The sequence below is a fragment of the Panthera leo genome, chromosome B1 (assembly GCF_018350215.1).
Source record: "Panthera leo isolate Ple1 chromosome B1, P.leo_Ple1_pat1.1, whole genome shotgun sequence".
Taxonomy (NCBI): Eukaryota; Metazoa; Chordata; class Mammalia; order Carnivora; family Felidae; genus Panthera; species Panthera leo.
In genome coordinates this window covers 149,852,304-149,876,244 of record NC_056682.1, presented here as the reverse complement: position 1 = coordinate 149,876,244, position 23,941 = coordinate 149,852,304, and the positions used below count along the sequence as shown (strand labels likewise).

At 36.6% G+C, this 23,941-nt stretch overlaps 1 protein-coding gene across 4 annotated transcripts in view; it reads right to left on the bottom strand.

Moving 5' to 3' along the window:
- Positions 1-158: 158 nt before the first annotated feature.
- Positions 159-23,941, bottom strand: part of CENPC (centromere protein C) — an 80,765-nt gene continuing 56,982 nt past the window's right edge. For 2 of the 4 annotated variants that reach the window (XM_042936257.1, XM_042936258.1), the window contains 6 exons: positions 19,611-19,715; positions 11,751-11,879; positions 9,766-9,861; positions 7,942-8,096; positions 1,531-1,621; positions 159-377 (listed from right to left, as the gene is read on the bottom strand). In XM_042936257.1, the coding sequence (XP_042792191.1) occupies positions 307-377; positions 1,531-1,621; positions 7,942-8,096; positions 9,766-9,861; positions 11,751-11,879; positions 19,611-19,715 (647 nt within the window). In that variant the 3' untranslated portion in view covers positions 159-306. Of the gene's footprint in view, positions 378-1,530; positions 1,622-7,941; positions 8,097-9,765; positions 9,862-11,730; positions 11,880-19,610; positions 19,716-23,941 lie in introns of those variants that run through there. The other 2 variants (XM_042936260.1, XM_042936261.1) reach the window with 2 other exon arrangements.

The following is a 23,941-nucleotide window of genomic DNA, read 5'->3' as shown; positions in this document are numbered from 1 at the left end:
CTATATTTCACCATGAGAGCAGTGATTTTGGTATTCTTTTCATGTTATTAAAATACTATGAGTGTGGGTATCAATACAGGCCTATGGGGTACATTTGTGGAAAAAGTAGAAGACACATATGGGAGTTTGAAATGTTTATCAAATAGAAGAACACAAAATTGAATAAAACTTTTATTTTAAAACATCACAAATAATTACAAAGATAAATGTCTCAACTGCACAAACTGTTTTATACATATATGTGTATATGTGTACACACACACACACACACACACACACACACTTATTTAAACTTTGCTTCATCTTTCATCTTTTTATCTGAGTAAAAAGAAGAATACTTTCCTCATTCAGGAGATTTTTGATGTTGTAATAATTACCTAGAAGTAAAGCAGTAAGAAAAAAAAAACAGTTATTTCCATAGAAATTATTTCCTTTTGATTAAATGTTTAGCTATCACTAAGGCAGTTAAAAACTATATACTACCAATTTTTTTTGAAGATAAATTCATCTAAAGTAAGTCTTATTTAATTCCATGAACTAAAAAAATCCAAGAGTTAACCATCACCTGTAATCCAGATAAGGTTTGAAAAAGTGAAAATTTTACATCATTCTGATCATTCTAAATGCAAAGATGAATCAGACAAGGGTGAAGGAAGAGGAAATTTTTCTCTGAATTCAACTGTTATTAGTTCATTGAAACTGCTGTAGATTCCCCTAAACCAGATATATGCATATAAAAGTAATTATAAAAGGTAAAATAGAATCTCAAAGTTTAAAAAGAGCAAATGCTTCTCTTAATTATAAATAACAACAGAAGTAAAATATAGAACAGCCACACATATAAGGCAGGTTTATAGCAGTGAGTACAATACTGTGACACACTGTGACTTTCTATATATTAGAAGTTGATACATATTAGGATTAACTGAGTTATAATAAATAAAGTGTTCACAACAGTGCTGGTACATACTAAAGACTGTATAAACACTACTACTATTACTGTCTCCTTTCATTAGAACGTAAGCTCCATGAGGACAGGGATTTTTCCCTATTTGGTTCACTTATGTATCCCACTCTTAAGAGCAATGTTTGAGAGATTTTCAGTCACCTTCACTGAATGATGAATAAACAAAAGAACAAATTAAAAGTCCTCTTTCCAAAGGCTTGTGCTCTTCAACAGCTAATGAAACACACTATTCTGTATGCTTAAAATAACCTACTAAAAATTGTTTGACTACATAATGTCTCAGAGATAATACAGGAGAAATAATTTTCCTCCTACATTGGACACAACATATCTTCTAACTAAATATTTTTACCTTTAGTAACAAACAACTCCTGTTCAATTTTCAGGTAACCAAATACTAACATACTTACCTAATGATAAAATTAAAATATGTATCAAACTTCTCTGGCATCAGTCACACAACAGTTTCATTTTGACCACTGTGGCTTCCATTTGCATGGTGCTCATGAGCAACTATATAAATATTTAACTATATGAAAGAAAATGTATTTAATTATTCTTACCTGAAGGAACATAGAATGAATCCCCAGTTGTTATTATATAAGGTGTTTCATGTAAGGTACATAAAAGGTCACCAAAGTTAACATAAAAAACCTGTAAAATTAAAAATTAAAATTTCATTTCAAATTGAACCACCACAACTCACTCACTGTAATGAAACTTAAAGGAAACATTTCCTTTAAGAAAGAGCAGAAAAATGGCCCTCCAAAGATGTCCACACTCTCATCTTCAGAACTTGTTTTGTTACATGGCAAAAGGGACCTTGAGATGGGGAGATAAATAAGCCTGGATTAGGGGCGCCTGGGTGGCTCAGTCGGTTAAGCATCCGACTTCGGCTCAGGTCATGATCTCACGGTCCGTGGGTTCAAGTCCCGCGTCGGGCTCTGTGCTGACAGCTCAGAGCCTGGAGCCTGTTTCGGATTCTGTGTCTCCCTCTCTCTGTGACCCTCCCCCATTCATGCTCTGTCTCTCTCTGTCTCAAAAATAAATAAACGTTAAAAAAATATATATATATATCTTCTAAAAAAATAAAATAAGCCTGGATTATCTAGTTGGGCCCATTCTAATCACACAAACCTCTTAAAAGTGGAGAATTGCTTCTGCTGGAAGCAGAAGAGAGATGAAGGAGAGGAAAAGACAGAGAAATTCAAAGCATGTTAAAGACACAGACTGCTGGCACTGAAGATAAGAGGGCCATGAGCCAAGAAATAGAAGCTACTTCTACAAGCTAAGAATGACATTCTGACCAAGAGCCAGCAAGGAAATGGGAGCCTCAGTCCTACAACCATGTGGAACTGATTTCTGCCAACAACCTGAACGAACCTGAAAGCAAATTCATCCTAAGAGCCTCCAGAAAAGAATACAGGGCTCCCAACATCTTAATTCCAGCCTTGTGATACTCTAAACGGAATACTCAGCCAAGCTCACCAAAATTCTAACCTATAGGGGCGCCCAGGTGGCTCAGTTGGTTGAGCTTCTGACTCTTGATCTTGGCTCAGATTATGGTCTCACAGTTTGTGGGTTTGAGCCCCATGTCTGGCTCTGCACTGTCAGCACAGAGCCTGCTTAGGATTTTCTACCCCGTTCTCTCTCTCAAAATAAATAAACATTTAAAAATAGAAGAATTCTAACCTATATAACTATGAGATAATAAATGGGTGTTGTTTTAAGCCACTGGAACTATACTAATTTGTTAAAACAGCAATAGAAAATTAACATGGGAAGAAATTTCTTTTGTTCTTATTTTTTACCAGCTTATGAAAATTCAGAACCACTGTAAATAAGATCACTTTAGTATACTAGAAAAACAGCTAGGTTTTATATACACCTCGTTGAAGGTTACATGCTCAGGACATGTAATTCAAACTGACAAACCAAAGAGAGAGCAAAAACAAACCAAACAAATGATACATTTAAATAAGTATCAACATTAAGAAAGTAAAAGGATAAAACCAACTCTCAGTCGTACAGGCTTCCATATTCAAACATGGCAATTTTTATATTTATGTATACGTAGCATCCTGGCAATGATCTGTTTTTTGGCAACTAAAACAACATAAAGCCTTCAAACAATGAGATTCAGATTTTGAGATTTAGCAATCAAAAACATTCTGAGAATTATTCCTCCTCTTCCTCCTCCTTTTTTTTCTTAATTCTTTGTAAAATGAGCCTAAAATACCAGAAAAATAGCAGCTAGCACTTATTTAGCACTTACTCCTTGCCAGCCACTGTTCTGATCACTTAATTTATATTCATTTAATGTATGTACTTACCAGTGAGACAGGTACTATTTTAATAGCTTTATACAAATGAAGAAATAGAGGCAACAGAGGGGTGTAATTTCCCAAGTTCACAATGTAAATGGCAGAGCTGAGTTTGAACTCAGGCACTTTGATTCCAGAATGCATGCTCTTAATATGATATACTAACTCCCTAAATGGGAAAAAAGCTCTTGTAATGGTTCCAAAGGTACTTTTATAATTTAATTTAAAAAAATTTTTATTACATCTAAAAAAATTTGTCCCAATTTAAAAAACAAAAGGCAACAAACATACTACCCAGAACATCAAGCATATATTTCTAGGTGTTTTTTTTTTTCCTTACCTATTCAGTTTGGCTCTCTAAGCACAACTCCTCATTTCTGTCATTTTATTAAGAAGTCTTTTGAAATACACAAAAATAGAATGTTGAACTACCATGAGTATCTAACACCAACAACCTTCCCTGTTCAGTCTCTTTACTTCCCCCATTCCATATTATTTTGCAATAATACCCCAGCATCATAAACCCATCTATAAATATTTCAGCGTGTACTAAAAAATCAAGGTGCTTTTTTATTTTATGTATTTTTTAAAGTCTTGTTTATTTTTTTCAGTAATCCCCACATTCAAAGTAGGGCTCAAACTCACAACCCTGATATTAAGAGTTGCAGCCTCTGCCAACTAAGCCAGCCAGGTACACCTCAAGGTGCTTTTTTAAAAACACGACTACAACAGCATTATCACACCTAAACATGAATATTTAATATCACATACCCAGTCTGTATTACAATTTCCAATTGTCTCTTAAATGTGTTTTGAAGAGTTTACTTATCCTCTTAAATCACTTAAATCACTATAGTGGCTCTCAATTTGGGGATGATTTCTCAATTTCAGGACACAACAGGCAATATTTGGGAACATTTCTGTTTCTTACAATTAGAGAAGTACTACTAGAGTCTATTTGGTAGAGGCCAGGGATGCTTCTAAACATCCCACAGTGCACAGAAAGCCCCTACAACAAATAATTATCTGGTCTAAAATGTCAATAGTGCCAGGGTTGAGAAACCCTGATCTATCGGTTCTACTTGGTTCTTTTTTATTTCTTGCAATGTATTTATTAAAGAAATCGAGCAGCAAAGTTTGTTGTAAAAACCTCTGCACAGCTGAATTTTGCTCATTACACTCCGAGGGGGTCATTTGAAAGGTCATCTATTCTTTATTTCCTATACTGGTAGTTGGATCAAATTCAGGTATTTTTGTTGTTGTTGTTAATTTTTTTTAAGGGGATGGAAGAGACAAGACTATTTCATACATATTGCTGTATTCTTCCATGAGGAGGCACATAATGTCTGGCTGTCCTTTTTTTCAGATGTTAGCAGAGACTGATGCTCCATATCTAGATAGATCCAACAGTTTCTCAGGGGTTGCAAAATGGTAATATTTCATTCTAACACTTCTTCCTCATGTATTAATTGGAATATTTCTAAGAGAACAAATTTTGCCTCATATCTATTTGGTTACATAATAGTACCGTTTATATGAAAAGGGCAGAATAAATGTTTGATTCTTTCCCTTTATTTACCATATTTGTTGTCAAAATGAGTTAGCTTCCTAGAATTCTCCAACAATGGTGAATTAGTTTTTCTTTTTGTAGCTGTCTTTAAAATTCATGAATTTAGATATAACAGATGTGTATCAATTCACTTAAGTTATTTTTATTGATACTCAAGCTTTCACATCTTTGTCCAATGAAAGCATCTTCAAGTTGGATCCTGTGACCTTATGACCCAATTCTAATGGTCTTTGGTTAAGTCTGCCCATAGGTATGACCAAAATATTTCAACCTCAGCCCCAGGCCTGCATTCAGACATTTCTCTAAGGAACTCTGGTTCCCTTAAGTGTGTTGCTCTCACTTTTCTGTTTTTCAGTTCTGGAACATTTATTGTCTAATTTTTCAAATATTTCTACCCTTCACTCATTTGTGCTTTTATCTCTCTTCTATTTTTTTTTCTGTTCCCCACATCGCTTCACTTTTATATTTTCCATTTCTTAATCTCTTCTTGTCTTCTGGGAGAGCTCCACAACCAACTCCTATAGTTAATCTGTTAATTCTTCTGTGGTTTGATTTTAACAAATCTACTACTGCTATCATGTCCCTCTCATAGAGATTCTTTAACATTGAGTCTGAAGGAAAGAGTTAATGCCCCATGCTGGTTCTCCATCTGGTCCCTTTTGTTTCTCAAAAGCATATATTGAAAAGCACGCTTCATGTTTTGGGCACCTGGGTGGCTCAGTTTGTTAGCCAACTCTCAATTACAGCTCAGGTCATGATCTCACAGCTCGTAAGATCGAGCCCCGCATTGGGCTCTGAGCTGACTGTGCTAAGCCTGCTTGACATTCTCTCCCTCTCTCAAAAATAAATAAACTTGGGGCGCCTGGGTGGCTCAGTAGGTTAAGCGGCCGACTTCGGCTCAGGTCATGATCTCGTGGTCCGTGAGTTCGAGCCCCACGTCAGGCTCTGTGCTGACAGCTCAGAGCCTGGAGCCTGTTTCGGATTCTGTGTCTCCCTCTCTCTGACCCTCCCCCCATTCATGCTCTGTCTCTCTCTCTGTCTCAAAAAATAAATAAACGTTAAAAAAATAAAAATAAAAATAAACTTAAAAAAATTTAAAAAAATAAAAGTGTGCTTCATGTTTAAACAAAAAATGTAAAACTATTCTCCTTGTTATCAAGAAAAAAAAACTAACTCATTTTCATTAAAAACCGTTAAAGACAAAATTTCAAAGAAATAAAAATCAACTATAATAACCTAATAACATGTTATTTTTCTACAGTTCCTTCAATTTCATTTTTAAATTCTAGTCACAGTAAAATAGGGAACTCTCTATTTTATAAAAATTTGCTTAAATATTTATCCTAAAGGTCTTCTTATATGGCTATTCTTTAAAATAATATGTCTAAACTGATATAAAAATACTTAGTAGAGTACATGGAACATCTAAGTGCTATATAACTGCTTAGTATCATATAATGGTTTATCTTATTAGGTCAAAATATAAAATATAACCATTTCTTCCTGCAGGACATTTCAACTGTGTCTAATTTTTGCAATTACTATCAATGTTACAATAAATACCTACATATGTCCAGCTTCCCTAACCTTTAAATTATGTTCTTAGGAAAATATTCTGAAATGAGATTCATAGGTCAAAGAATACAATTATCTTTCCAATAATTTCTACTAGTTCAGTAAATATAAAATATCCACGTTTCTAACGTGGATTCCTTTGAATAGTGGCCAGGTTAAATACTTACAAAACATTCACTACTCAAATTTTCTTTTGTATAATAATGGCATTACAATTTAATAGGTAAGTGCTATTATTTCAATGATAGTATTGCACAATGCTTATCTAATTAATTGTTCTTTAACGATTATACAGGAATTATTACTTCAGTTAAATGCGTTACTTTTACTCCTTTAATAGCACCTGAAGATCAATAACATTTTAAGATTGGCTTAAAGTATATCTTAAAGTATTTTAAATCTGGGGCGCCTAGGTGGCTCAGTTGGTTAAACGTCCAACTTCTGGTTTCGGGTCAGGTCATGATGTCACGGTTTGTGAGTTTGAGCCCTTTATCAGGCTTTGTGCTGACTGCTTGGGATTCTCTGTCTCCCTCTCTCTCTCTCTGCCCTCCCCCACTCATGAGCACATGTGTGTGCTCTCTCAAAATAAGTAAATAAATAAATTTAAAAAAAAATTAAAGCATTTTAAATCTGGATTCTACTTATACTAATGTAATAATGAATTACTCTTTTACTCTCATGTGTAACTTCTTTCCTTGTCTCAAATTGCCCTTCTTTGTTAATACAAATTCAAGGGCCCGCATGTTCTTTCTTTTTTTCCTTCTTGAGTTTACTTCAATTTTGTCAGTAAAAATAATTGTTTTGAACACAATACTCTACTAACCCATGATACCACAAGTTCCTGAAACGCTACTTACTGAAAAATGTGCCTCAGACATAACGTTTTTTAAATGTCAGTAAAATACTACTATTCTTAAAATTTGGTGATTTTCAAATTCTGTAATTTTCAAATTCAAAATGTGCAAATATATGTATCTCACATCAGTGGTGTAGGGGTGTGTATCTACAGTAAGAGACAGAGGCAGAGACTGACCCACCTTGCCATCTCATTATAATTTCAGCCAGTAATACTGCCATATACAGTAATACATTATTTAGTACTTACTGAAGTAACTAGCTTCTAGTCCTCCGTCTACTGCTAATTACATGATTCTGAAGAAGACTTTTAAAACCTCATTGTTGCTAAACTACATGATCTGAGAAACGAGATTTAGGCTTAATTTTCACTGGCTTTACTGATTTGTCTGCAAACCTAGATACATTCTAGGATTCTTTTAAGTAAAGAAACGTCGGAATTTTTGAAGTTTGAAGTTACAGTGCTATGTACAGAATAAGTACTTTTAAATAACCATTGGTTGACCAACTCTAAAAAGACTTAACAAATAAAAAAAATTCTCATACACTACAGTAATTTCATTTCTGAGAAAACAGTATTTTTAATGCCTCATCAAGTCCAATAAATGAGAGTTATACCCAAACATAAATATATGGAGAAATACACTTACCAATATATCTGAGCCAACATGCTGTTTTCCCTTTTCTTGATGTGGTCCTAATATCAATTTTCCCATCGAAAAAATGGGTGTATCCAGTGTTTTATATACTTTCAATTCACCATGCTCAACAAAAAACTGATATGTATCTCGTGGCCTTAAAAGATCTAAGGGAAAAACACTACTATAAATATAAAGCAATAGCAATAATAATGATCAATGATAGAACATATACACACATGTATACAAGAAAGTTATTTCTAGATATAAACCTCATTTACTCGAGCTAAATAAAATGGTAGAGGTAGAATTTTGTCTGCCTTATAAGCTGTGTGACCAGGCAAGTTATTTCTCACCCGGTGCCTGCTTCCTTTTCTATAAAATGAGACAACAGTTCATCTATGTTAGAGCTGTGACTATCAAATGAATTAATGTGTATAAGGTATTTAAAACACGGCCTGGCACAAAATAAGCATTAGATAAGCCTTGGATATTAATGATAATAGTGGCAGTATTATTATTATTTCTATTATAGCTCAGAAAACAAAATTAGCTAGGACACAAGGTAGAATTCCATATCTTTAAAAAGTTTAACAAAGCCCACAATTAACAAATGTATCGTCATAACAACAGATTTTGTGCTTGCCTGACTGATTATTAAATAGCAAGATTTCTGTCATGTGAAGCAAGAGTTCTAATAGATGCTCAAAAATAACTACCTCACTCTTCAATTTCCCTTTTACTTATAAACCTTGCCAAATATATAGTTAATATATTCTTTATCATCGGCTTGTTTCCTTGGATTTTTGGTAATGTTAGTAATCTCACAGGTTATAGGACATAGAAAATACATAGATGCAAGAAACAGATAAAAAGCAATGAACTCCTGACAAACTCACTACTTTTCGAACCTAAACAGCAAATGTTTTAAGATACTACACTAAACAAAATTTTCTGTACTTCTACCTGTTGCCAAATAAACAATCTGATTATAAAAATAACTGTACTACTTAAGATGTCAAATGGAACTTACTTCACAGCCAAAATTTTAAGTGAAAATACCATTACTACCTCTCTGACTTGACCTATTTGTCCTCTGACTTAGGATAAACAGTCCTCAGTACTTACTGGTACTGTCAAAACAGTTAAAACATCTAAATATTTCCTGTATGTAAATACTGCCTAGTTGCTAAACAGCTGAGTGTCCCCTACTTGCCCTTCTCGCACTATAGCCCCTCCTTTGGAACCAATCATGGTGTCCCAGGCACTGTACTTTTAATGCCTACTAGATACAACAGGAGGCTTCTAGGACCCTGTGCTGACCTTCAACTTAAACCTGGCATTTGTGTGGCAGATCAGTGTCCTTGCTAGTCATCATCCTAAAGGTCTGATATCCCAGGTATTATTTTTGGTATGCATGACCCATAAGGCTGTCTAAATCCTGCCCACAGTCCCTGTCTGGTCTCACAGTAAGGGGGTATCCTGGGATCTACCAGCTAAATTGCAACAATTACCCATAAAAAGCCCTTGTCCCCATGTGTCCTCTTGATCAAAGAAGACCTATACCCTACCAGGGAGGCAACACTCCTAATGATAGCACTTGTAACCCAGAGTACAAATGCATTGTGTTATGTGCCCTCTAGATGTTGTTTGGTATCAATGCTCCTCCAGAGTAGTCTTCACACAGGCTGCTTATTGGAATTAGATACCCTACTGGACTTTGGCTCTGAAACAGCTGGGAAGAAAAAGAAAAAGTAGATAGGCTAGTCATCCAGCCAGCAGTTTGCCCTTACTAGCTGTTAAATTAAGCATTTTCAGTATCATCTCTAATCTTACCCATGAGAATCACCTCTCTTGTTTCTGGGTCCTTTACCCTTGTTGGTTGCAATGGATCTCCCAAAGGTACATTCAGATTTACCATGAATTTATTCTCTGCAAAAGAAGTATCATTGAAATAGAAACTAGTTAAATAATTCTTCTCAATTAAAAATAAGTCTAGTATGAAATATAGCTACAAACCAAACGCAAAAAAAAATTGCCAGAGGCATAACACTCTCTTCCAATTTTCCTATTTATAAATGACCACTCTGATAAAGAAAAATTCAAAAACCACAATGATTTAGTATGGAAGCAAACATACTAAATTTATTTTTGTAAGCTTGATTTGACAACTCTTGATACTCTTGCGTCATCAAGAAGTTATATGGCATACTGAATATCCTTTAAGAGAGCTGAAGTATGTAATACACTTCAGAAAAAAATTTATTGAAATATCTATTTCATTTTATTTGTATTGAAGTAGGCTACAACAGAGTTGAACTCATGACCCTGAGATTAAGACCTGAGTTCAAGAGTCAGATGCTTACTGACTGAGCCACCCAGACACCCCTAAAATATCTATTTTAATCATAGTTTGAGCACAGGAAAGGGCAGTTTCAGTGAAAAGCAATTTACTCATGAAGAAATGCTTTATATTATGCCATTAATGATTTTTTTTAAAGAACAAAATCTGCGTTATTTCCAAAATCTTGACAAAAGTGGACGCTAAAAAGTAAATTCAAAATAAAAGAAAAACATGGGGCATTGTGTGACTCTTGATCTCAGGGTTGTGGGTTCAAGCCCCACAATGAGAGGGGAGGGGAGGGGAGGGGAGGGGAGGGGAGGGGAGGGGAGGAAATAAAATAAAATAAATAATACAATATTCCAAAACTCATGAAATGCAGCAAAAGCAGATGTTAAGAGTGAAATTTATGGTTATAAATGCTTGTATTAAGAAAATTTCAAATAAACAACTTCACATTACACCACAAGGGACCAGTAAAAGAAAAGACTTAGCTGAAATTTAGTAAAGGAAGGAAAAAAACAAAAATAATAAATAAATAAATAAATAAATAAATAATCAGAAGTAAATAAAATAGAGACCAGATTAAACAATAACATTGAAAGTAACGACAAGTTTTGTGTTTGATTTCTTATCTGGTCCAATCTTGTGGAGTAGTGTGTTAATATTTATGTGTTAAATATTTAATATTTACACTGTAGATTCTCTAGCTTTATTTTATTGTTAATCTTCAGTTTTATACCACTATGGTTGGAAAATATACTTGATATGATTTCAGTCTTCTTAAATTTGCAATATTCATCATATTTCTTTTCATGTGATTTTAATAGGGGATTCTTCTGTGTGTACTTGAAGAAAATGTGTATTCTATTTTAAATACATCTTTTAGAACCATGTATTCTGAAGTATGCTTCAAGTAAAAAAGTCGTTAAAAAAAAAAACTTTAACTGAGGGTACTCATTTAAAATGAAGCATATCAGAGGGGAGGTGGGAGAGGGGCTTGGTGAAATATGTGAAGGGGATTAAGAGTACACTTATAATGAGCACTGAATAATGATGTATAGAATTGCTGAATCACTATATTGTACACGTGAAACTAATATAATACTATATGTTAACTATACTGGAATTAAACAAAAAACTTAATAGAAAAGAGAGAAGAAAAAAAGTGAATTCACCCTAAACTATTATATCTAAAGGTTTTAGAAATAAATTTCAAAATTTATAAAGAGCTACCTCTCAGAGCACTACTTATTTTTAATGTTTATTTATTTATTTTGAGAGAGAGAGCACAAGCAGGGGAGTGGCAGAGAGAGCAAGAGAAAGAATCCTAAGCAGATTCTGCATTGTCAGCCTTGAGATTATGACCTGAGCAAAATCAAGAGTCAGAGACTGAACTAACTGAGCCACCCAGTTGCCCCACCAGCGTACTATTATTTAAAATAAAATCCAAAAGTTACTTTCAGGAATAAGTTCATACTTCTTTCATCATTATCAAGACAGATCCTTTTCCTATTAGCTAATTTGTTGACTTTTCCAATGTTTCCTTTTGCCTTCCTTTTAGATGGTACTGTGTCTGGGGACAGTATTCCACCAATCACAAATCCTCCTGGAAGTTAACAACAAAAAAGGTAATAAAGTATCATACCTGGGAAAGTAAAAATATTAAAAAAAATTTAAATTAATATAGCGTATTTCCTTTCAGACTACCAGAGGATATACTACTATTCCATTTTACAGCTAGTAACTCAAATAACACAAATACCAACCAACCCCACTTATGTTTCTACTACCCTAAATACAGATGAGCTGATGGAAGATGGGAGAATGATCTCTGTTGCTTGAAATCAACAGTCATCAATGGAAGGTTAAAAAACACACAAAGAGGAGAGATTCAACATGGCGGAGAAACAGGGGGACCCAAAGTTCCCTCATCCCTCAAACACAGCAGTGTTGAGGCCAAAGGACTTTGAACCCCAAGAGTCCAGGCTGCAGAGTGACAGAGATTTCTCCAGGGGCCCGGACAACCTGGCGGGCCATAGAGCTACTTTAACAAACAAATCAAAGCACACCTGGTACAGGGTCCAAAACAACACTAAAAGTAGGGAGATAAAGCAATCAGAGTCACAACAACAGAGAGCAAGTAACACACTCCAAAAAACACCTCCTGAAGGGCCAGGCCCTGGACAGTGTATGACCCCTCTTTAATATAGTAGTGCTCACAGATGCAGGACATATAACAAGCTTTTAAAACACATAAGGTACAGAAAACTAGCCAAAACGACAAAACGGAAGAATTTTCCTCAAAAGAAATTCCAGGAAGTAGCAATAGCTAAGGAATTGATCAAAACAGATATAAACAATATAACTGAACAAGAATTTAGAGTAAGTCATAAGATTAATCGCTGGTCTTGAAAAAAGCATAGAAGACAGCAGAGAATCTACTGCTGCATAGATCAAGTAACTAAAAAATAGTCATGAATTAAAAAATGCTGTAAATGAGGTTCAAAATAAAATAGAGGCGGTGACAGTGAGGATTGAAAAGGCAGAGGGGAGAATAAGTAAAATAGAAGATAAAATTATAGAAAAAGATGAAGCTGGAGTTGACTCTAGAAGATGGTGGTGTAGGAGGACACTGGGCTCACCACGTCCTGAGCGCTTAGATTCCACCCACATCTGCCTAAATAACCCAGAAAACTGCCAGAAGACTAGCACAACACTCTCCAGAGCCAAGCGTAGACAAGTGGCCCATGGAAGAGCAGAGAGGCGATGCGCGCTACACGGACTGGTGGGAAGGAGCTGGGCGGTGGAGGGGCAGCCTGCCTGCCAAGGCAGAGCCCCCGAAGTCTGGCTTGCAAAAGTGGAGGGGCCGGACTGTGTGAGTTCTGAGAGCCAGCGGGACTTAACATCTGGAATGTTATAAGCCAACAGCTCTGCTTGGAGAGCAGGAGGATGACAGGTCACCGGGAGGGAGAGGTGTTGAGCCCTGGAAGACAGAGCTCAGTTCGGCAGGGAACAAAGGTGCTGGCAAGCACCATCTCCCTCTCCCATCCCCCAGCCGAAATCCCAAAGGGAACCAGTTCCCCTCACCGAACTTGCTTGCACCGCACAAACACCCAATGCTGTGGTTCTGTGGATCCATCCTTCCCACGGGTCTGCCTCCCTCCTGGTGCTACAGGCCCCTCCCACAGGGGACCACCGATGGCAAAGGGAGCTAAGCCTGCCCCTCCCACCACTGTGCATCTTGTGGATCCACCCCGGCTAATAGACCAGATCCCGTCGAAGCAGCACCACAAGCCTGGCATGTGCAAGTAGCCCAGACAGGGGCCACACCACTCCACAGTGAGTCCTACCCCTGGGAGAGGAGAAAATAAGGTACACACCAGTCTGATTGTGGCCCCAGCAGTGCGCTGGGGCAGACATCAGGTCTGACTGCGGCTCTGCCCACCAACACAAGTTACCTGGACAGTACAGGGGAAGTGCTCTGCAGTTTAGAGCCACCCAAGGGACTACCCAAAATGACGAAACAGAAGAATTTTCCTCAAAAGAAACTCCAGGAAGTAGCAACAGCTAACAAAATGATCAGAAACCATTTAAGCAATACAACGGAACAAGAATTTAGAATAATAGTCATAAAATTAATTGCTGGGCTTGAAAAAAGCATAGAGGACAGCAGAGAATCTATTGCTACAGAGATCAAGGGACTAAGAAATAGTCATGAGGAGCTAAAAAATGCTATAAATGAGGTGCAAAATAAAATGGAGGCGACCACAGCTCGGATTGAAGAGGCAGAGGAGAGAATAGGTGAAGTAGTAGATTAAATGATGGAAAAAGAGGAAGCTGAGAAAAAGAGAGATAAAAAAATTCAGGAGTGTGAGGGGAGAATTAGAGAACTAAGTGATGCAATCAAATGGAACAACATCCATATCATAGGAATTCCAGAAGAAGAAGAGAGAGAAAGGGGCTGAAGGTGTACTTGAACAAATCATAGCTGAGAACTTCCCTGATCAGGGGAAGGAAAAAGGCATTGAAATCCAAGAGGCACAGAGAACTCCCTTCAGACGTGACTTGAATCAATCTTCTGCATGACATACCATAGTGAAACTGGCAAAATACAGGGATAAAGAGAAAATTCTGAAAGCAGCTAGGGATAAACGGGATGTAACTTACAAAGGGAGACCCATAAGACTAGTGGCAGACCTATCTACTGAAACTTGGCAGGCCAGAAAGGAATGGCAGGAAATCTTCAATGTGATGAACAGAAAAAAATATTGCAGCCGAGAATTCTTTATCCAGCAAGTCTGTCAGAATAATAGGAGAGATAAAGGTCTTCCCAAACAAACAAAAACTAAAGGAATTCATCACCACTAAACCAGGCCTACAAGAGATCCTAAGGGGGATTCTGTGAGTGAAATGTTGCAAGGACCACAAAGCACCAGAGACATCACTAGAAGCATGAAACCTACAGACATCACAATGACTCTAAACCCATATCTTTCAATAACAACACTGAATGTAAATGGATTCAATGCTCCAACCAAAAGACACAGGGTATCAGAATGGATAAAAACATAAGACCCATCTATTTGCTGTCTACAAGAGACTCATTTTAGACCTGAGGACACCTTCAGATTGAAAGTGAGGGGATGGAGAACTATCATGCTACTGGAAGTCAAAAGAAAGCTGGAGTAGCCATACTTATATCAGACAAACTAGACTTTAAAGGCTGTAACAAGAAATGAAGAAGGGCATTATATAATAATCACAGGGTCTATCCAGCAGGAAGAGCTAACAATTATAAATGTCTATGCGCTGAATATGGGAGCCTCCAAATATATAAAACAATTACAAACATAAGCAACCTTATTGATAAGAATGTGGTAATTGCAGGGGACTTTAATACTCCACTTACAACATTGGATAAATCATCTAGACACACAGTCAATAAAGAAACAAGGGCCCTGAATGATACATTGGATCAGATGGACTTGACAGATATATTTAGAACTCTGCATCCCAAAGCAACAGAATATACTTTCTTCTTGAGTGTACATGGAACATTCTCCAAGATAGATCACATACTGGGTCACAAAACAGCCTTTCATAAGTATAAAAGAATTGAGATCACACCATGCACACTTTCAGACCACAATGCTATGAAACTTGAAATCAACCACAGCGAAAAGTCTGGAAAACCTCCAAAAGCATGGAGGTTAAAGACCACTCTACTAAAGAATGAATGGGTCAACCAGGCAATTAGAGAAGAAATTAAAAAATATATGGAAACAAACAAAAATGAAAATACAACAATCCAAACGCTTTAGGATGCAGTGAAGGCAGTCCTGAGAGGAAAATACATTGCAATCCAGGCCAATCTCAAGAAACAAGAAAAATCCCAAATACAAAATCTATTAGCACACCAAAAGGAAACAGAAGCAGAGTAGCAAAGACACCTCAAACCCAGCAGAAGAAGAGAAATAATAAAGATCAGAGCAGAAATAAACAATATAGAATCTAAAAAAAACTGTAGAGCAGATCAATGAAACCAAGAGTTGGTTTTTTGAAAAAATAAACAAAATTGATAAATCCCTAGCCAGACTTCTCAAAAAGATAAGAGAGAGGATCCAAATAGATAAAATCACAAATGAAAATCGACTTACCACAACCAATCTCACAGAAATACAAGCAATTATCAGGAAATACTATGAAAAATTATATGCCAACAAACTGGACAACCTGGAAGAAATGGACAAATTCCTAAGCACACACACACTTCTAAAACTCAAACAGGAAGAAATAGAAAACTTGAACAGACCTATAATCAGAAAAGAAATTGAATCAGTTATCAAAAATCTCCCAACAAATAAGAGTCCAGGAGCAGAAGACTTCCCTGGGGATCTATGAGACTTTTAGAGCACAGTTAATACCTATCCTTCTCAAGCTGTTCCAAAAAATAGAAAAGGAAGGAAAGCTTCTGAACTCATTCTATGAAGCCAGCATTACCTTGATTCCCAAACCAGACAGAGACCCCACAAAAAAGGAGAGTTACAGGCCAATATCCCTGATGAACATGAATGCAAAAATTCTCAACAAGATATTAGTAAATCAAATTCAACAGCACATAAAAAGAATCATTCACCATGATCAAGTGGGATTCATTCCTGGACTGCAGGGCTGGTTCAATATTCGCATATCGATCAATGTGATACATCACATTAATAAAATAAAGGATAAGAGCCATATGATCCTGTCAATCGACGCAGAAAAAGCATCTGACAAAATTCAGCATCTTTTTTAATAAAAACCCTCAAGAACGTTGGGATAGAAGGAACATACCTAAGCATCATAAACGTCATATAGGAAAAGCCCACCACAGCTAACATCATCCTCGATGGAAAAAAACTGAGAGCTTTCCCCCTGAAATCAGGAACATGACAGGGATGTCCACTCCCACCACTCTTGTTTAACATCGTGTTGGAAGTCTTAGCATCAGCAATCAGACACAAAATGAAATAAAAGGCATCAAAACTGGCAAAGAAGTCAAACTTTCACTTTTTGCAGACAACATGATACTCTGCATGGAAAACCCACAAGACTTCACCAAAAGGCTACTAGAACTGATACATAAATTCAGCAAAGTCGCAGGATATAACATCAATGTACAGAAATCAGTTGCATTTCTATACACCAATAATAAAATATCAGAAAGAGAAATCAAGAAATGATCCCATTTATAATTGTACCAAGAACCATAAAATACCTAGGAATAAACCTAACCAAAGATGTAAAAGATCTGTATGTTGAAAACTATAGAAAATTTATAAAGGGAATTGAAGAGAACACAAAGAAATGGAAAAACATTCCATGCTCATGGATTGATTAGAAGAACAAATATTGTTAAAATGTCTATCCTAGGGGCGCCTGGGTGGCTCAGTCGGTTGGGCATCTGACTTCGGCTCACGTCATGATCTCGCGGTCCCTGAGTTCGAGCCCCACATCGGGCTCTGGGCTGACAGCTCAGAGCCTGGAGCCTGTTTCGGATTCTGTGTCTCCCTCTCTCTCTGACCCTCCCCTGCTCATGCTCTGTCTCTCTCTGTCTCAAAAATAAATAAAACGTTAAAAAAAAAAATTAAAAAAAAGTGTCTATCTACCCAAAGCTATCTACACATTCAATGCAATCCCAATCAAAATTGTACCGGCATTCTTCTCAAAGCTAGAACAAACAATCCTAAAATTTGTCTGGAACTACAAAAGATCCCGAAGAGCCAAAATAATATTGAAAAAGAAAACCAAAGCATCACAATTCCAGACTTTAGTCTCTACTACAAAGCTGTAATCATCAAGACAGCATGGTATTGGCACAAAAACACACACACAGACCAATGGAATAGAATAAAAACCCAGAATTAGACCCACAAATGTATGGCCAACTAATCTTTGACAAAGCAGGAAAGAGTATCCAATAGAAAAAAGACATCTCTTTAGCAAATGGTGTTGGGAGAACTGGACAGCAACATGCAGAAGAATGAAACTAGACCACTTTCTTACACCATACACAAAAATAAACTCAAAATGGATGAAAGACCTAAATGTGAGACAGGAAACCACCAAAACCCTAGAGGAGAAAGCAAGCAACCTCTTTTGGCCTCAGCCACAGCAGTTTCTTGCTCAACACATCTCCAAAGGTAAGGGAATTAAAAGCAAAATGAAGTACTGGGACCACATCAAGATAAAAAGTTTCTGCACTGCAAAGGAAATAATCAACAAAACTAAAAGGCAACTGATGAAATGGGAAAAGATATTTGCAAATGACATATTGGAGAAAGAGTCAGTATCCAAAATCTATAAAGAACTTACAAACTCAACACCTGAAAAGCAAATAATCCAGTAAAGAAATAGGCAGAATACATGAATACACACTTTTCCAAAGAAGACATCCAGATGGCTAACAGACACATGAAAAGATGCTCAACGTCATTCATCATCAGGGAAATACAAATTAAAACCATAGAGATACCACCTCACACCGGTCAGAGTGGCTAAAATGAACAACTCAGGAAACAACAGATGCTGGCGGGATATGGAGAAATGGGAACCCTCTTGCACTGTTGGTGGGAATGCAAACTGGTACAGTCCCTCTGGAAAACAGTGTGGAGGTTCCTCAAAAAATTAAAAACAGAACTACCTACGACCCAGCAATAGCACTACTAGGAATTTACCCAAAGGACAGGAGTGCTGATGCATAGGGGCACTTGTAACCCACTGTTTATAGCAACACTTTCAACAAAGGCAAATTATGGAAACAGCCTAAATGTCCATCAACTGATGAATGGATAAAGAAGATGTGGTTTATATATACAATGGAATACTACTTAGCAATGAGAAAGAATGAAATTATGCCATTTGCAGCAACATGGATGGAACTGGAAGGTGTTATGCTAAGTGAAGTAAATCAGTCAGAGAAAGATATATGTTTTCCACTCATATGTGGAACTTGAGAAACTTAACAGGAGACCATGGGGGAAGGGAAGGGGAAAAAATACAGTTACAAACAGAGACTGAGGAGACAAACTTTAAGAGACTCTTAAATACAGAGAACAATCTGAGGGTTGATGAGAGAGTGGGGGAGAGGGTAAAATGGATGATGGACATCGAGGAGGGCACTTGTTGGGATTAGCACTGGATGTTGTATGTAAGTGATGAACCACAAAAAAGAAATCTACCCCAAAAAGCAAGAGCACACTGTACATACTGTATGTTAGCTGTTAGCCAATTTGACAATAAACTATATTTAAAATAAACAAATAAATAAAAAACAAAGAACACAAAGGCCAGCAATGAAATATTTATAATAATCCACATGCCAGCTTAGCTCACTGACTTACATTTACCCATCACAGAAAGGAAATAACTTTTAGAGAACACTCATTGTACTTCCTTGCCCACTCTCTACATTATGTAGAGAAATATGATGAGAAAGTGGGATGAGAACAGTAAAGGGAAATACTTAATATCTGCCAGTCATAATTTTCTCATATTCTGATCTAGTGACTCATTTTATGCATTTAAAAACCTTGTTTAATAGTATAGAGTAATAAAACTCTATAAAGCCACACACTTACCTCAAACTGCTACCAAAGAGAGAAAAAGAAAAGCATCTCTATAGTAATCAGACAAATTTGTACTTGAATCTATTCTTGACTCATTTTTGAAGGATGATGATAAAATGAGGTAATCTGAGTAAATATTAAGATAGTGCTTGAAACGTAATATATATATAAACTGTGGCTATCCTCATTATTTTTTATTGTCAGATATTAAAGTGTAAATTGGAATTTACCTGATGGCCTTCCATGATAATCTATTCGCTCTCCTCGCCAATATTCCAAAGGTTTCAATCGTGTTCTCTTGGTCCTGCGAACATCTGGTGTGTTGGAAGGCAATACTGTAAAAAAATATTAAACAAAAATGTATACATATAAATGTTTAGTTGTATGGTACTTTGTAGTGGAAAAATTGATATTACCCTATGGAACACTTATGTTTCTAGACAAACCAATAGAAAAACAAAATTTTACAATATATTTGTGTTAGTAATTAAAGAAATGCCTATGTAACAAAAAACTAAAAAATTGGCAAAGATTAAAAAACTTAACACTCAGAGTGAATGATGTTAAAGAAGCACAGAAATAAATACACTGTAGGTGGAAATGTAAACAGATTGAGGATAAATTAGCAATAACTATTATAATAATCTCTGATTCAGAATTTAATTTATAGGAAAGGAGTTTGCAAAAATATTCACAATAAGAGCCAAAGCTAGAGGTGGCCCAAAATGGTGGCATAGGGAAGACCCTCAATTCCCATTCTCATGGACACACTGAACCCACACCTAGATATAGAGCGATTCCTCCTGAAGAACTGAGAGCTGACTGAACAGGTTCTGCTCAACAAAGGACAGAGGGACACAGAGAGAAAGGAGAGACAACACACAGTAACATCAGAAACCCTACCCTGATACTGTGACCTGCAAAAGGAATGGATGTCACTGAGAAATGCAGATTCACCTGCCCTGAGGCACAAAAACAAAAGAAAACAAAACAATACAAAACAATATAAAACAAATAAAACAGTGGTTTAAAGGGTAACTGGACCCAAACTGAAGGAAATTCATTTACTAACCCTACAACATCTGCCAAAAAGTGGTGGAGCTGCCAGAACTCTCTCCAGATCAGAGGTGCTGGCAAGGACCATTGCTTATGTTCTTCCACCTTGATAACACAGATGGGATCAGAATTTGGGTGCTCTAGCTAGTCTGCTAGGGTTGCTAGACAGCCCCAGGACCCTAGCTCCAGCTATCCTCACAGGGTAGCACCCCATCCCTGCACCCTAGCTCCAGTCATCCAACCAAGACAGTGCTGGCATGAAGCACCCAGGGACCCCCTCCATCCTACCCTTGCTCCAGCTCCAGCCATCATGCCAAGGTGACCCCAGCCCAAGCACAGTCCAGGTCCAGCCATCCCACCAGGGCAGCCTCGACATGAAATGCCCCAGAACCCCCAGCCCATGCTCACTCTGGCTCCAGCTGGCCAGGCAAAGATGCCAAGCACACACAGTCTATACAGGTGATATTCCTACACAAGTCCACTTCTTCAAGACCAAGAGAGGAAGCTGTTCTAATTCAGAGAAACAAATAGAACATTAGACAAAATAAGGAGACAGAAAAATATGTTGCAAACGAAAGAGCAAGATAAACCACACCAAAAAAAAAATCTAAAGGAAATAAAAAGGAACAATCCACCTGGGGCACCTGGGTGGCTCAGTTGGTTAAATGTCTGACGTCAGCTCAAGTCAAGATCTCGTGATTCGTGGGTTCAAGCCCCGCATCAGGTTCTGTGCTGACAGCTCAGAGCCTGGAGCCTGCTTCTGATTCTGTGTCTCCCTCTCTCTCTCTCTCTCTCTCTCTCTGTCCCTCTCCCGCTTGTGCACTCTCTCTCTCAAAAATAAACTTAAATATATATATATATATGTGTGTATATATATATATATATATATATATATATATATATATACATGTATCACTATACATTAACCAAAACTAAATAAACAAATATTTTTTAAAAGCGGTAGAAAAAAAAAGCAGTATCAATAAACTGAAACTCTTATAAATAATCATTACAACTTTTAAAATACTTTGGTTGTTACAGTTTATCATAACCATCTATCTGGCTTTCTGTTAGAAGTATTTCTTCCGAATTCTCAAGAGCTAAGTTTTGGAGTCAAACTTACATACTAACTATACCATGAACCAGTTGTGAAATATCACAGAAGCTAAAGTCATTCAACCTCTGTAGTTTTTTCCATCTGTCTAATAAGGATAAATAATAGAACCCACCTCATGGAGTTTTGTGAGATATAAATTAATATAATGCTGTAAAATGCCTGATATATAGCAATTCATTAAACAGTAACTATTACTGTTTTTTTCATTCATTCATTCATTCATTACACCCAACACGGGGCTCAAACTCATGACCTCCAGATCAAGAGTCACATGCTCTTCCAACTCAGCCAACCAGGCAACCTTCTATTACTTTTTTTTTTTTTTAACGGGCAAAGCTATATAGTCAAGAATGTTCATGGTAGTACTATTCATAGTTAGAAAACAAAAACAAGTTTGAACACCATCTAAATGCTCCACAGTAGGAAATTTGTAAATCGAGGTAGTTATGTGTGCATGTTTGTATACATAAATCCACTCATTTTATCTGAACAATGCAAAGTTCTATATACTAAACTCACTTTATTGGCTATATAATTAAATTCCTATGCTCTTACTTACTGTTTGTTAGAAATTTCCAATTCTGAAAGTAGTTTATTAAAATTTCCCAGTCTAACTGTACTGTTATACATTTTAGTTGATAGGTTGTTTGGTACATAAGAGTTTGTGATTTTTCTTTCTATTTCATTAATTCTTTATTTTATCACTAATGCCCTTCTTTATTCTGTTCAGCACTTGTATTTTAACCTTAAATTCCACTTTGCCTAATACTAAAATTACACTATTTTCTTTATATTTACACTAGCCCACTTAATTTTTCGACAATCTTTTATTTTAAAACCTGTTTTAAGTGTTTCTTATAAACACATAAGTCAATTTGTACTATTCAACCAAATCTGAGAGTCCCTACATGAGAGGAATTCAATCCATTTACACTTATTTAGTATAACAACTAACATGTTTCCTTTTATTCCTTCCATCTTACTTTATACTTACTAGTTATATCAGTGCTTCTTCTTTCTCATTTTTATTGGTTCCAACAAATGCCCATTTCTTTTTCCTCTCTTCCCTTGGTCATTTCAAAGTTCTACTGTGATTTTTCGTTCTAATATTGGTCACCTTCCCATTCCTGACACTCAAAAGTCAAACTCTTGTTTCTCCGTGATTATACTTAAAACATTATATAACCCTTACCAAGATACACTCTCCTCTCCTTTTTCTCATTCAGTAAAATAAAACTTTTAGACTACTTTTATTTTTTTTAATTTTTTTTATGTTTATTTATTTTTGAGACAGACAGAGCGTGAGTGGGGGAGGGCCAGAGAGATGGAGACACAGAATCCGAAGCAGGCTCCAAGCCATCAGCACAGAGCCCGATGCGGGGCTCAAACTCACAAACCACGAGATCATGATGTGAGCCGAAGCCGGACGCTCAACTGACTGAGCCACCCAGGCGCCCCTAGACTACTTTTAATACCACTCTTCTGCCACTACTCTCTTCCCTACCATACTAAGTTTTATTAATATAGTCTGGATTTCAAGGTACTGTTACAAAAATCATTATTTAGCACTTATAAATCCCCATTCACATTAGCATTAGTTACTAGTCACACCCCAAGGTAATCAGCAATGATTCACATCCTTGTATAATAATCCTCTCCCCTAAGATGTATGTGTGAACTGTGACTTTCTTTTCATTTGGAGAGTATGGTGATAGTAATAGTAACAATATATAATCCTGTGATTAAATCATGATTTTATACATATATATATATATATATATATATATATATATATGTATGTATACACACACACACACATATATATATGACAATATATAGGATATTATACATTTAAGACACCATCTAGCAGAAGCAGAGAGAAATTCTTCCTTGCTGGCTCTGAAGAACCAAGGTGCCACACTGTGAAGGGGCCTCTGGAAAGGGTCATGTGGCAAGGAACTGCAAGTACCCTTTAGAAGCTGAAAGTAATGGCCCATGGTTGACAGCTAGCAAGAAAACAGGTACCTCCATCCCACAATTTCAGGGAACTGAATTCTAACAACCACATTAGCTTTGAAGAGGACCTCAGATGACACCACAGCCCAGGATGATACTTCGGATTGCAGCCTGTGAGGCTCTTGAACAGAGGACCCAGCTAATCTGTGCCTGGGCTTCTGACCCACAGAAAATATGGATAATAAATAAATGTGTGTTGTCTAAGCCACTAAATTTATGGTAATTTAGTACATACCAACAGAAAACGAATACACATTATTTAAATTTAACCACATATATTACAAGAACTATTCCTCATCACTGTTTCCTCTCTTTGGACTCTATTCTGATTTATCTACTTGTTTAGAATACCTCACATGAGTATTCTGCCTG